Raw genomic sequence first — 14,778 nt, forward strand, 5'->3', positions numbered from 1 at the left:
CACAACATGAACTGTAAAAGGGCCACAGCATTAGGAGGGTTGAGAACCACTGGTATAGATAGTTCTTTCCCTTTGGTTTCCTAGCTGCCCTGTAACTAGTTATGTGGGCTTCAGGCTTGTAGTGGTGATTTTAAAATGTGTGTGTACATGCACACACATAAACTACAGTGGGTGTGGGGGTCAGAGGGCTACTCTGTCTCTCCTAACAGCTTGTGGGTCCTGGAAATCAAATTCGGATTGTCAAATCCTTTTATATACCCAACCAACCTAGCCCATGCTTTTACTTTGGTTGTTTTTCCTTAAAAGAGTAATGTATATGTCTTCATGTTAATATTAAACAGAATAAAAGAAGTGTTTTTTAAATTAGGTGGAAAAAGATGAAGGAAGACAGCCAACATAACCCCTGGCTTCCACACAGCATGCTCACATTCACGCAAACATAGACACCACAAACATTTATATGGAGATACTTGAGTTAGTCACTGGCTACTTTTCAGAGAATTTGGTTCCAGTTTGATTCCCAGCACCCACATGGTGGCTCATGTCACCTGTACCTCCAGTCCCAGATATTCCATGCCCTTTTCTGGCTTCCAATAGCACTGCATGCATAGACATGCAGACACATACACATAAAAATACAATTTTAATATTTAGCTGTGCATGGAAGTACATTCTAATCCCAGCACTCAGGAGATGAGGATCGGTAGATCTTTGAGTTCAAGGCCAAGCAGGCCTACAGGGTGAGTTCCAGGACAGTCAGGGCTACATAGAGAAATCCTATCTTAAAAAAACCAAAGGAAAAAAATCAATTTTTAGATTTAAAAGTACATGAACATTTTTACTAATATTTGTCTGTGTACTATGTACATAGTTGGTGCCCGAACAGGCCAAAAGAGGGAGTTTAGATCTCCTAGAACTAGAGTGACAGTTGTGAGCCACAGTGTGTGTGCTGGGAATCAAACCTCTGGATCCTCTGCCAGAACATGTGCTCTTCACTGCTGAGCGTCTCTCCACTACCATACATAATTAAAAAAAAAAAAAATCCCATTTGGCTTAAATTCAATCTGAAGGCATGATAGTATAAAACCTGCTCTTTCACATTTCTGGTTTAAATTACTTAGCATCTGTTCAGTGACTTTGCCAAAGCTCAATGAGCTGATTGCTTTTATTTAAGCATTCGTTGGGTGTACTCTCTAACATAAATGGTCTCAGAAAACAGAATTGACTATGACCTGGGTGTGCTGACACATGCCTATAATCCCAGCGGTTGGCAGGCAGATGCAGGCCCATCAGGAATTCAATGGAAGCCTAGGTTACAAAGCTAGCTGGAGGCAGCCTGGGCTATCCCTGTCTCAAAAAGAAAAGGAAACAAAAAGCAAACAAACTAGCAAATTGAAACAAATGCCCTTAAGGATATAATCTTGAGTCCTTCCGAAGTCAAAACAAAGGTGAAAACCCAGTCCTAAAATAAGAATTATTAAATTAAAACAGGTTGTCATATACTCTGCGGAGCTATGGTTCACAGCTATTACAAAATAAAGGACCAAAACCACTAGTACCTCAAAGAATTTCAAAACCAACTTACCTATGCTCCAAAAAACAGGGTAATCCTCTCAGGTAATCTTTACTTCACAGAAACTTGGAAAGGATTTGTACATTTAAGGGAAAAGACAATCCACTTGGCTACTGGGCTGACCAGACAATAAAGAGCATTCCCAAGGGACCAGCCACAAGCACCTTTCCACCAGCAGTTGGAAAGAACAAAACAGAAGACACTGACTTAAATAAAGTTTATTTTAAAAAAAGAAAAAGGTGGTTATTTTTGCAATGCCATGGTTGCAGGACAAAGAGGCAGCACATCTCCTTTCCTTAACCATGTTTTTCTTCTGCACAAAGGTAGCTAATGATACAAAAGTCAACAAACTTTCTCCAAATACTAGGTTTTATAGGCCACATATGGTCTCGATCATGAATGTCTTTCTTTTATAACCTCTTAAAAATGTAAAAAACCATTTTAGTTTGCCCCATACAAAAAAAGAGTGGGCCAAACTTGGCCTGTGAATGGAGTCTTCTGACCCCTGGTAGAAAATAATCTTATCAGAGAAATTGTTCTCTTGAGGCTTTTGATGCCCATTGCCCAAAGTCAAGTAAAGAAGGACTTTATTTACAACCAGATGTGGCTGTGACAGAAGTAGACTTGGAGAGTTCTGTTTACCCTTGACTCTCCCGGTTTTTCCATTCACTCATAAGTTTAACCACCAACTATATACTTTTAAGTACTGTGTTAGCAAGATTTCCAGTGTTTTTCTCTAAGATTAATTCCTTCAGTTTCTCTAAACCAGGAATTGCTAGGTCTTACTACTCATGTTGCAGGTATGTCCAACCCGTAGTCAAGGATAGCTATAAATTCAGCAGAACACAAAATCATACTTTTAAAACATGATTTGTTTTTTGCAAGTTTTTAAAATGTCAAAAGGTAGGAAGGACATGCCTGTAGGATAAATCAAGATTAAAATTAAGAGGGGATGCAAGGGAACTCATGATTACCAAAAAAAAAAAAAAAAAAAAATCTAACAAAATGATTATCTTTAAAATCACAGACTACATGAAAAATACATAGCTCTCTTTTAAAAGATACTTGTTAAGTCTTTTCTTCCATACTGGGGCTCAATCCCAGGGCCTTGTATATGCTAAGCAGGCACTCAACTACAACCTGAGCCCAAGTTGACACATTAGAAAAATTCTTAGATCTAACACATCCCAAATAATTCCCTCCACTTCCCTAATTTGATGTCATATAAAATCTGGATCTAGATAGGGCTTTTCATTAGCTATTTCAGCCTCAAAAATAGTTACATGCCAGGCATGGTGATTTCTGTCCATAATCCTGAAGCTGAGAAACTGAGGCAAGGACACAGCGGCAAGTTCAAGGCCAGCCTGGGCTATAGAGTGAAACCCAGTCTCAAAACAAAAGCCCACTATATTTTAGGGCAAATAATGCCTCAGAAGCAATTTGTACTTTTTTAACACTGAAGGAACAGTTGTGTTTCCTTCAGGATGTTAGCTTTCTGTAACTGACTAATTATACAAAATGAGGGAAGACCGTTTTAAAAAAGACAGAAGAGCACAGGGTTTCAGTACTAAAATAGAAAGGTTACCCTAATTCCAGATCTTTGGTAAAGATACTAACTATAATTGATTGCCCACACCACCAAAACATGGCACATTTACAAGTGATTGCGATTTTCCTTTTGAACATGTAAACAGAGGGGAAGCCTTAGGAAACTGTGGGAAATACATTAGTCTCAGTTCTCTTAAATACACACACAACAATTCATGGGTGAAAGGAGCAGAGTGGGCCGAGGTTATCGCTTTCGTTCCCCTCTCTGTGTCCTTTTCTTTTCCTTCTCCTTGCGTTCCTGCTTGGCTAGTTTGTCCTTCTCCCTCTGCAGCTTGTCCTGCTCCTTCTTCCTTTGGGACTCATCCCGAAGTGAGTCTCGCTCCAACTTCCGAGCATTGAGAACGTCTTCCACATTGGTGTTTCGGAACAGGCCTACCAGTGAGTTAAGGGATTCAGGTCCAAGTCCTACAGGCAACAATCTTGCTCCTTCCTCAGTCTGGATGCCCCTTCGCTACATACTGAGTCCTAAATGCACTCTAGCTACTCCTAGTACAGGAAAAGAATTTTTGGTTTGGACTAGAGATGACTCAGTGGTCACAGGCACCTGCTCTTGCAGAGGACCTGGCCTTAGTCCCAGAGAGTGGTTCATTCCCAAGCATGACACCACTTCCAGGAGATCCAGCGCCCTCTTATGGCCTCTGCGGGCACCAGACATTAGGCACATGCACACACATATGCATGCAAAACACTCATTAAAAAGGAATTCTTGATTTAATGGTAGCCTTAATCTTACAATTAGCCCTAAAATGTTCCTTGGATTTTTTTAAAAAAAAAATATCATTTGGAAAACTAAGCCTGAACTTTAGAATATTTTATAAAAATGAATTTCATTAACAAGGACATCTGAAAACTACAGTTTATACTTGCAAATAAAGTCGATCCAAAAAACATAAAAAACCCAAAAAATCTCGAGCAGTCTAAAGCAGAGTAATCACTGTGGAACTCGGGCACATCAGTGAAGAGAGCATCGCTGGGGCTTGAATGTGATGCACTTAGCACCATGGAGATGCTTGGAAGTATTAAGGTTTATTCTTACTAGATGTTGCTGATTTGACCTTTTTTCTAAAGTTTAAGTGAAAAACCAAGTTATGTTGTCAACACTGAACTCATACGAAATGAGTTTAACAAAAGTTAGAAAACGGCCAGAAACTTTATTTCTTTTAACTTTAAAAATGACATATCAGGGGCTGGCTCAGCGGTTAAGAGCACTGGCTGCTCTTCCAGAGGACCTGGGTTCAACTCTCAGAGCCCACATGGTGGTTTCACAACCATCTGTAACTCAAGTTCCAAGGGATCTGCCATCCTCTTCTGGCCGCTGGGGGTATTGTGCACACATATGGTGCACATTCATACATACATACATGTAGGCAAAACACTAAAAAAAAAAATCTAAAAAAATAAAAGTACCAGGCAATCGATCTCCTCTATACTCTTTAGGCTATAAAATGAGTCTCGGTCTGAGACAAGAACTCAGCAGCAGGGCACTTGCCTAACCACACACAAGGCCTTACCGTCCGTCCTCACACCAACATGAATTCCTGAGATAACCCCTGACGGCCCACTATAACCTTAGTTTAGAAGGAGTTCTAAATTTACCTTCTTATTCTTCTAGTTGGGCATGGTAGCTCACACCTCACAGGAGATGAAGGCAATTCCAGGGCAGCCTCCAATATAGCCAACTTGAGTTTAGCCTGGACTGAAAGAGACTCCTCCTTTCTCAAAACACCAAGCCAGGTGAGGCCTGTTGTGGTGGCCCATGCTTTAAACCCATGGCTCAGGGAGGCAGAGGTAGGCAATCTCTAAGAGTTCATGGCCAGCCTGGTTTACATATTGAGTAATTGAGTTTCGAGTTCCAGAGTAACCGGACTACACAGAGAGACCCTGCCTCAAAAAGAAAAACAAAACAAAACAAAAAAACAAAAACCCAAAACCAAAAACAACCCCCCCCCCAAAAAACAAAACAAAAAACCCCCAAACCAACAAAAACCCAACAAGAAGCCAGGTGTGATGGTGCAGTCTTTTAATCTCAGCACTCAAGAGGCAGAGGTAGGCAGATTTCTGTGAGTTCCAGGCCAGCCTGGTCTATATAGATAGTTCCAGGGTAGCCATAACTATCTAGTAAGACCCTGTCTCTATTATTATTATTATTAATAAATTTAAAAACCTCCATCTCCTTTGTTAGGTGCAGGCATGCTTTTAATCACAGTACTTAGAGGTGGAGGCAGAGATCGGGAATTCAGTCACCCTAGCATGTTAGAGGCTAGTGTGACCCTTGTTAACCTGGTGTTTTGGGTAGAGTATTCGCTAAGTTGACTATTCAGGGCTGAGCTAGGCACAGGGCTCCCAATACTGACAGGACTTCCCTGGAGAGAGGGGGCCTGTGGCAGTGACAGCAGAATGACACCTGATCTCCAGGACTCTGGGGAAACACGAGGGATGGACTGAGAGAAGGATACTTTTGTCAGAACCGATGTTTGCTGTTGAAGCACCGGGATCAGCTTTCTCATCTGCTTCAGTGAGTGACGTTAAGGAAAACCAGGTAGAGCAAAGGCCTTCACACGTCGCTGACTGACTCTGAAAAGCATTTCATCCACATGGGTAAGGAGCAGGCTGAACGCGGTGAGGATGGGGCTCTGCTGAGACTCATTTCTGAAAATCTTAACACGGGAGTGGGGGGAGATGTCTGAAATTCTCTAAAATGTAGAAGCTAAAAATAAAAAGGTCAGGTGGTCTGGAAAGACCGCCACACTGACCTTACCTAAGAGCCAGGGGCAAGACATTCTGAAACAGTACAGCAATGGAAGCAGGAAGACCGGAGTTCAAGGCCAGGCATTCTTATAGCAAGTTCCACCTCGGCCGCATGAGAACCCGCAGACACACACAGTGTACTTCTCAGAGCCTCGAGGAACTTTCAAGAAGTCCACATCATCCACGGTCTCTACCTTAAGGGTACTTTATATTAGAAACTCGGAGAAAAGCCCAGAGATCTGTTTTAACCTCAGGAGAACTTGTACTTTAAAAGCTGTTTTTGGAAGCCAATCGTGGTTATGCATGCCTTTAATCTCAGGGATGGAAGGCAGAGGTAGGGGGATCTTTGTGAGTTTGAGGGCAGCCTGATCTACAGAAAACTGTCTCAAAAAAGCTATTTTTGGCAGAAAGCAAGTATGTTACTACAGCACGCATAAGCAGTCATGACGGTTCATCTTGACTGTTGGCTGATGGGATTCAGAATCATCATGGACACAAGCCTCTGGGGTGTCTGTGTGGGACTTTCTAGATGGGTTAAGCCTGAATGTGGGAGGCAACCTTTCCTTGGGTTACAGTCTTGGGCTGAATCAAAAAGGAAAGGCAGGTTAATAACAGCATGGATTCCTCGCTGCTTCTTGACTGAATGCGATGTAACCAGCTGCTGCCTGCTCCCACTGCCTTGCTTTCCCCGCCATGCTGGAGGGTACCAGTTCAAACTATAAGGTTCCCCACTGTGATGGAAGGTATCAGTTCGAACTGTAAGCCAAAGCAAGAGTAACTCATACAGTCCCACAAGTGCAAGGAATCACAGTACTTTCTTACTCTCTCCGGAGTCTACCAATTATGTGCTGAATTAGAAGTCCCAAGTCAACTATTCCAACATCATTTCTCAAACTGACCAAGGCCCCGGCCACTGCCACTTTGAAAGAGGAAACTAGGCTACAGACGGCAGTTGCAGCTTCTCAGGGGTGATGTAAACTATCCAACATTCCTAGCATGAGCCTTAGGGAATGGTGCTGAGCCTCCAAAAAGGATATTCCTCTTCGTCCGTCACATCCGCATACTGGGCTAACAGGGCTGCTTTCCTCTGCTTCTCTTCTTCTGAAACCACTCTGGGCTTCACCACGATCTGTGCCTGCTTCTCAATCAAGGTGGTGATAGCCTGCACCTCATCTGTGTGGTGCAGGAGAGACAAGGACAGCGGTAAGTGAAAACAAGTTCCCAAACCACTAGGCCACCCTGTGGTGAGTGTCGGTAATAACACTCTGCTCACGTTTGCTGGTCCCTGAAAACTGAGTCAAGGAAAAGCTATGCAGGTAGGCTTTGTGCCTCTAAAAAATATTTTAGATTATGTTTATTTATTGGAGGGGTGGTGCACCAAAGTCTAGAGGACAACTGTGGGGAGACAGTTTCCTCCTTTATGGGGTTCCAGGCTTGTGCACTAAGCACCTTGGGGATTTCTTAAAAACACTAATACTGGGGCTGGAGGCAGGTCCGCCGTGATTAAGAGTACACTCTGTCTCTGCAAAGGACAGTTTAGTTCCCAGCCCTCCTATCTGGTGGCTCACAGTCCCCTGTAACTGCAGCTTGACAGGGTCCAATGCTTCGGTGGGCACCTCCACTCACATGCACACACCCACACAAAGACAAACACGTATACAAGTGAAAAAAAAATAGACATTAACAAACCAGCTTTGCTTTTGTTTCCAACAAAACAAACTAACACCAGTACCTGGGCCCCAAACCAAGTACATTATGTGATTATACTGTGTGCTCAGGACTGAGGACCAACACTGTATAAGTTGTTAGGTTCCTTTCAAGTTTGGCTTCTGTGTTTTTCGTTCTCTGAGGCTAATTTACCATCCTCATGAGCATGTGAGCCCATTCCTCTTTCATTTCCAAAGGTGAGGGGATTCAGCCAAATGTAATAGAAACAACCATAACTTATGCTATGTCAGGAAAATATGAGAGCGGTGGATGGGCCAGCCACATGGCTTCAAGACTGACCACCTGAGTTCGGAAGACTATAACTGACCCTAGGTACGCGATGCAAATCTACCAGGGGCATAGGACAGGAGGGAATGGAAAATCCCAAATGATGCAAGTATGGTGCTGCACACGTGCAGCCCGCCCTTAGGAGGCTGAGGCAAGAGGATCAGGACTTCAAGGCAAGCAGGGGCCACACAGAGTCCCAGGCAGGCCTGACTATACAAAGAGACTTTGTTTCAAAAAAACAAAACAAAACAAAAAACCAACAATGAAACAAAATGAAACAAAAAAGCACATCCACCACAGGGAAAATGGCTGGGGTGAAGGGGTAATTGGAAAGACAAAGGGTAAAAGGAAACCCTGATTGCTACAACTATAAAGGCAGCCTCTAGGTACTGTTAATGCAAATTATTTTAGGAAGATGGACTGTCCAAAGGAGAAAATGAAACCCTTGCCCTGGAGGATGAGGATGGCTTAGTGAGTAGAGGCACAGGCATCTTCATGACCTGAGAAAGACAGATCCAAATCCTCAAAAATGTCCTGACCCTCATACACCACACACACACACACACACACACACACACACACACACACACACACACACACACTCACACACTCACACACACAGCACATGCACACAGAAAAGAATAAATGTTTTTTGAAAAGGCCAACTCTACCTTCTTTTTTTACTTTGGTGGTGACATCCCTTGTTTCTGACCATCGTTCCACAATTTCCTTACAGATATCAAGGAGGGAATCTTCTTCCTAAGGTGGAAAAACGCACCAATTAATTGCCTGAAAAGCACCTAGAAACAACAGCAACCTAAGGAAGGACACTCACTGCTCTCCCCAGTGGAGTCGAGGAGAAACCCTGGAAGGACTTGGGCCACAGATGAGAGTTCTTCTCATCTGAAGCTCCCCACAAAAGCCATCCTGAGTGTTCTAGAACCCACCCCTGTTGTCCAGGGTATCCACACTGCCCTGCCTCATCCTTCCTTTTATTTTATTTTTTTTGGTATTTCGAGACAGGGTTTTTCCTGTGCATCCCTGGCTGTCCTGGAATTCTTTGTAGAGGAGGTTGACTTCAAACTCACAGAGATCTGCCTGCCTCAGCCCCCTGAGTGCTAGGCATACCCCACCACCACCCAGCCTTCATTTCATTTCTAAAGAAGGAAATGTTTTATATTTTAATTAATAATTATATACATGGTCTACTCTTAGGATACAGTAAACAATGTGTAGTTTTTTGCTCTGTGTGTGACCTGTGGTATGTGTGTACATGTTGTGAACACTATGGTGTCTGCAGAGTCAGAGACAACTGTGGGAGCTGGTTCCCTCATTCAACCATGTGGGTCTCAGGAATCCAACTTAAGTGATTGGCAGAAAATACCTTTGCCTGCTAAGCCACATCACTGGTCCCATACTATGTACATACTATAGAACGGTTAAAGCTTCCGATCAGTTCCTTAATTCACTACTTACCAGCTTCCTGTGAGGAAAGAGTTAAAATACACATCTTTGAAACACACTATCTTATTACATTGTTCTTCATGATAGCTTCCATTTCATGTTACAGGTTGTTAAAGTGTCTCCCCTGTTCTCTTGCCTAACTTCATTTGTTGTTTGGAGGAAAACTTGTTGCCTAAATCAAAATTCTCCCCTTCTTTTGTTTTGTTGGTTTGATTTTTTTTATTTTTTTAGTTTTTGTGGCCTAGGCTAGCTTCCAACTTGCTAAGTAGCCGAGGTTGCCCATGAACCTCTTACCTCCATCTTTCAAGTACTAGGGTCTAGTGGGAATTTTGGATTCTTTAAAGAACACAGAATTATAAGGATACGTTTTCGTTTTTAGCTCAGTGGTAGACTGCTTGCCTAGCAAGCGCAAGGCCCTGGGTTCGGTCCCCAGCTCCGGGGGGGGGGGGGGGGAGTGAAGCTGCTTCAGACTGCTCCCAGCAGCTGACTGTGATTTGCCTCATGCTCTCTAGCAGGGGTGTGATTTTGCCAGGTGCAGATAGTTTCTGCAATTGCTGTGATGTTTGAATTCTGGGGACATTTCATAAGGTATATAAGTGCTAGGGCCCCCCAGGAGGCCAGGGTGATCATTGTTAGTCACGGTTTGTTAAAAGGTAGGAATAAGAAAATTAGATATCCTGACAGCAAAGCTCAAACTTGCCCCAAGAACTCAGTGCTTCTAATAAGCAGGAAGCAGTCTAACTGTAACATCGCCCCCTTTCTGACCCCTGATTTTATTCAGGGATCTCTTTCTTTTCTCTATCCTTTCTTCTCCCTTATCTAGTGCTACGGGGTTGGAAGGATGGAAGAAAGATGGACCCTGGCCACACTGCGGTTAAATGCTTGCATCATCACACCTACTGTTAATGGCTACAGAATCACACCCTGTAGCCCAGGCTGGCCTCGATCTTACAGCACTCCTCCTGCCTTTGCCTCCCAAGGGCTGGGATTACTAACATATACCACTATTCCCAGCCCAGCTCTTAACAATTAGACACTGCCTCCCAGTGAAGTGAGAGTCAAAACACAAACTTGCTGCAGAAACTCTTTTTATTAGCAAGAATTCCTTCTCCCATCCTTCACCCTTTAGAAGGATACGCAACTTCCATCCAACAACACACACCCCACCAAGCAAAGAAAAATAGCCCTAGATAAGGAAGGGAGAGGCAAAAGAAACAGAACAGTCCCAGAGGATCGACCAGCTTACCCTTCCTGTCTCCCCATCTAATCCGAGGAGTCCATTCATTATTTCTTTTTAGTCCCCCATGAAGTGTTGGCATGTTAAAGGCACAAAGATGAGAGCTAAGAGTCAGTGATTAAATCCATCTTAGTTAGACGTCACTACTTACAGTCCTAACGCAGGACTATAACTTAGTGGTAAAGGCTTTCCTTTCTAGAACAGTACTCCACAACAGGTTTTCTGTTTGTTTTCGTCCTCTACTTCAATAAAAGAATATACATGCATGAGTTAATCTAGTGTGAGTACTGCTGGAGAGAGAATGAAAATTTTTATCTACTCCGGATTGTATGCTACCTTGACTCTTACCTCAAAGTCTTGCTAACAAACTTCAGAATCCCGAACAATTAATCTACTTTGTTTCTCTAAGAATGGGATTGTCTACAAAGGTCAAGGGCCTCTGCCATTGCATGGAATCAAACAGAACTGTGAACTATGTATTGAATGCAGACCATATTCTTTGGTTCTTTTTTCTCTGTAGAGAAATGTTCTCAGCTGCTTCCCCAACAGGGCTCCTGCCTCACTATAGGATTCCTGGCATTTCTTCCCCAAAGACAAGTCTACGTATAGATGGGGTTTTGGGAAACTATGAAAAAAATTAAACATGATATCTGAATTTGATACACGGGGTGGGGGAGTGGAACCATCCTTAAAGCAATGCTGTCTTCCTCAGATCATGCAAGAGGCAAATGAGTAGCAAATACGATTCTTAATGTTTCTTGATGCTGCCTCTTCTACTAAGAGTCTAGAACAAGCACTTGCTTCTTGTTAGCAAAAGACACAGACTCCAACATCACCATGGAAACACTAAGTCTTCCTGGAGTCCCTAGGAACCTCACAAGTACAACCTAAAGCCCCAAACTTCCTGCCTCATATTCTTTCTTCTTAAAATCTGAAATTCGGAGTCAAAGGAAAGAATTGGTTGTGCTATATTCCCACCGAACCTCCAATCTCCTCACAAGCTGTGCTAGCTCTTTTCCATTTATAGACCAAGAGGTTCTTGCCAGAGGGATCAGGGACAGCTGTGTCAGTGTGTTATATTTCCAGAATGTTCTCAACAAACTGAACTTTTTACTGAGTGTCTCTAGCATGTGCCCCATACCCAAAAATGACTTCTGGATTTGAAAAAGAAAAAAAAAAAAACAAACCCTCTTCCTTCAATCTCTCTACATAAAGAATGCAAATCCAGGAACTGGAGAGATGGCTCAGTGGTTAAGAGCACTGACTGCCCTTCCAGAGGTCCTGAGTTCAATTCTCAGCAACCACATGGTGGCTCACAACCATCTGTAATGGGATCTGATGCCCTCTTCTGGTGTGTCTGAGGACAGCTACAGTGTACTCACATACATTAAATAAATAAATACCTTAAAAAAAAGAATATGCATGCATATTTAAATCTATGATCACCATACCTTTTGATCCCACTACTCCCTAGATATTGATTTTTTAAGGGCAATAGATAAACCCACTCTCCAAACCGGCTCCTTGTGATTGACATCAAAGAACAAAAGCCTGTGATGGCAGCTGACTCTCACAGTAGCAGTTTGGTTTTCAAGAGATCCCTAGGGGCTGGGGATTTAGCTCAGTGGTAGAGCGCTTACCTAGGAAGCGCAAGGCCCTGGGTTCGGTCCCCAGCTCCGAAAAAAAGAACCAAAAAAAAAAAAAAAAATCCCTAAGCCGTGTGTGAGGATAATGGTTTGGACAGTATTTAGTGCAGATGCAGCAATTTTACTTTTGAGCTGACTACATTTATCCATTTATTAGACTTGCCCTTATTTTATTTTATGTGCATTGATGCTTTGGCTGCATGTGTGCCTGTGCACCACACCCGTGCCTGTTACCCATGGAGGTCAGTACAGGTTGTCCAATCCCCTGAAACTAGGATTACAGATGGTTGTGAGTCCCCATGTGGGTGTTGGAAATGGAACTCAGGTCCTCTGTTAAGAGCACAACAAGTGCTCTTAACTTCTGAGCCATCCTTCCAGCGCTCAAGAGAGAGATGGAATCAAATCTAAGCATATAATCTAACTTCCTGTTGGGAGTGGGGCAGGGAGGGATGAACTCCATGAAAAGTCATCAGATTAGAAAAGTGGACATCTTGGTCACCCGATACATACAGCTTTAATTTACAAATTTCTAAATTAGTGAATCTCCCTGTTTTGCTTTGTCTCACTTGCTGTCCTCTGCAGGGCTGAGACAGCGAACCTGCATCAATCATGTCACATTGTGACAAATATGCTTCCCAGTATTTGAGACAGGGTTTCTCTGTGCCCTGGCTGTGCAAGAAATCACTAGGTAGACCACAAAGGCCTTCTGAGAGCTGGGATTAAAGGCTTGTGCTCAACTCACAAATCCTCTTCTTTCTGGTTGTTTTGTTTTTTTGAGACAGGGTTTCTCCGTGAAGACCAGCCTGGTCTTGAAGTCACAGAGATCGGCCTGCATCTGCATCCTGCGTGCTGGGATTAAAGGCGTGCACCAGTCACTATGCCAGGCAAATACCTGAATGTGTTTCCAGTCTGTCTCATCACTGGGTACCGCCCCACCTGACATACATTAATAATTACTGAATTTCCCAATGTTGCGTATCATGCAAAGGTCTCCATTAACTTACCTATTGAGGACTCTTAATTACTGAAATTGGAGCCAAGAGGGAACTGCCCACAGCCTTTTGTCACGGGACAGCCCTTAGAGTACCCACCCCCTAACGGGCGGACATCTCAAAAACATTTCATTCCCCTCTCTGAACGTCGCAAACTACGGAAATTAGACGTTTGTGACCAAACTGCCATTTACACATCTCAATGACTTCAGGACACTCTCTAGCACATCCGGAGGCACCCCAGGGAGGCTTGCTGCCCGGAATATGCGAATCCCATCCTCTCTTTGCACCTGCAACCCAAAATCTGGCTAAGGAGCCACAGCCCACTTCTCCCTCAGAGTTACTCTTCTTCCCGGTGAAACCACAAAGGGACAGCAAAAGGAGAAGAGCAGCAAAATGAGAAGAGAGAATTTGAAGTAATGAAAGAGGTTCCCAGATGTCTCCGTGAGGTTGGTGGAATGTACCCGGACTACTCTACTCACCAGAAAAGCAGAGAGGATACCCTGCAGGGCGTCCAGCTTCTCTTCTTCCTCCTCCTCCTGTAGGACGCCAAGGATGTAAGCGCGGTAAACGGCTTGGTCCACTCCCAACGCCTCCAAACGTCCGTCAAGCCAGGATCCAAAACCCCCGCCATCGCCTTCACCGAGGACTGCCGCGGCCACTTCGCTGGGCGCCGCCATGCTGGGGACCGGGTCCTGCCGGACCCGAGGGTGCCTACCGCAGTGCCTGACGGGCCGCGCCACTGGCCCAGCGCGCATGCCTGGTGAGGGAGCCTCCACCCCTGCGCGCCGTGCTGTGACTCGCGAGCTGAGGCCTTTGTATCCTCGCAGCTAGCGCTTCTTGGTATAAGTGTGGTCGCGTGGGCCCCCCAGGAACTCCGGCAGGTGAGTTTTGAACGGGCTCGTTATAGTTGGCAACGATCGGAATCAATGTCATTGTCAGCTACGCGACAGAGAACTCAGAGGACTGTCGCTCACCACGGATTCCAGCGCTTTCTGCTTCTGCTGCGCTGTGGCCCGCAGGGACTTGTTGGATGTGAAGCCAGAATACCCCACTGAGTTTTGTGTCCGGAATACCACCGTCGCTGCCACTCCAAGCCGCCCTCCCTGAAAACCCAAATTTCAGGAGACGTTCTCTGACTCATCTCCGTACAAAGACACACAGTAGGTGCTCAACGGTTAAACGAGCAGCCTCGGAGTCATTGCTTTTATTCATTGCTTCAATGTTGCCACAGGTATACCTTTGAGGAGTGTCTTAGAGTTTCTATTAAGATAAGACACCGTGGCCGGAAGCAACTAGGGTAGAAAAGGTTTATTTCAGCTTCTACTCTCCCGTCACACCCCATCACTAAGAGGAAGTCACAGGAACGCAAGACTGGAACCTGGAAGCAGGAGCCATGGAAGGTCGCTGCTTAGTGGCTTGCTTCTCACGCCTTGCCAGAAGACTGCTTTCTTCCAGGAGACACCTGCCCAGGGGTGGCACCACCCACAATAATCAGGGAATTGTCCCACAAGC

The 14,778-nt window shown here is 44.3% G+C and overlaps 1 protein-coding gene across 1 annotated transcript; it reads right to left on the reverse strand.

The window, feature by feature from the left end:
* Positions 1-1,775: 1,775 nt before the first annotated feature.
* Positions 1,776-13,967, reverse strand: Ccdc43 (coiled-coil domain containing 43). The gene is made up of 5 exons (NM_001100728.1): positions 13,746-13,967; positions 8,596-8,683; positions 6,967-7,102; positions 5,638-5,696; positions 1,776-3,553 (listed from the first exon to the last, which is right to left on the reverse strand). Exons 1-5 carry the CDS (start codon positions 13,941-13,943, stop codon positions 3,366-3,368), a joined length of 669 nt encoding a protein of 222 aa, NP_001094198.1. The 5' UTR covers positions 13,944-13,967; the 3' UTR covers positions 1,776-3,365.
* Positions 13,968-14,778: the final 811 nt, after the last annotated feature.

This window comes from Rattus norvegicus, chromosome 10 (genome assembly GCF_036323735.1).
Source record: "Rattus norvegicus strain BN/NHsdMcwi chromosome 10, GRCr8, whole genome shotgun sequence".
In the NCBI taxonomy this organism is placed as follows: Eukaryota; Metazoa; Chordata; class Mammalia; order Rodentia; family Muridae; genus Rattus; species Rattus norvegicus.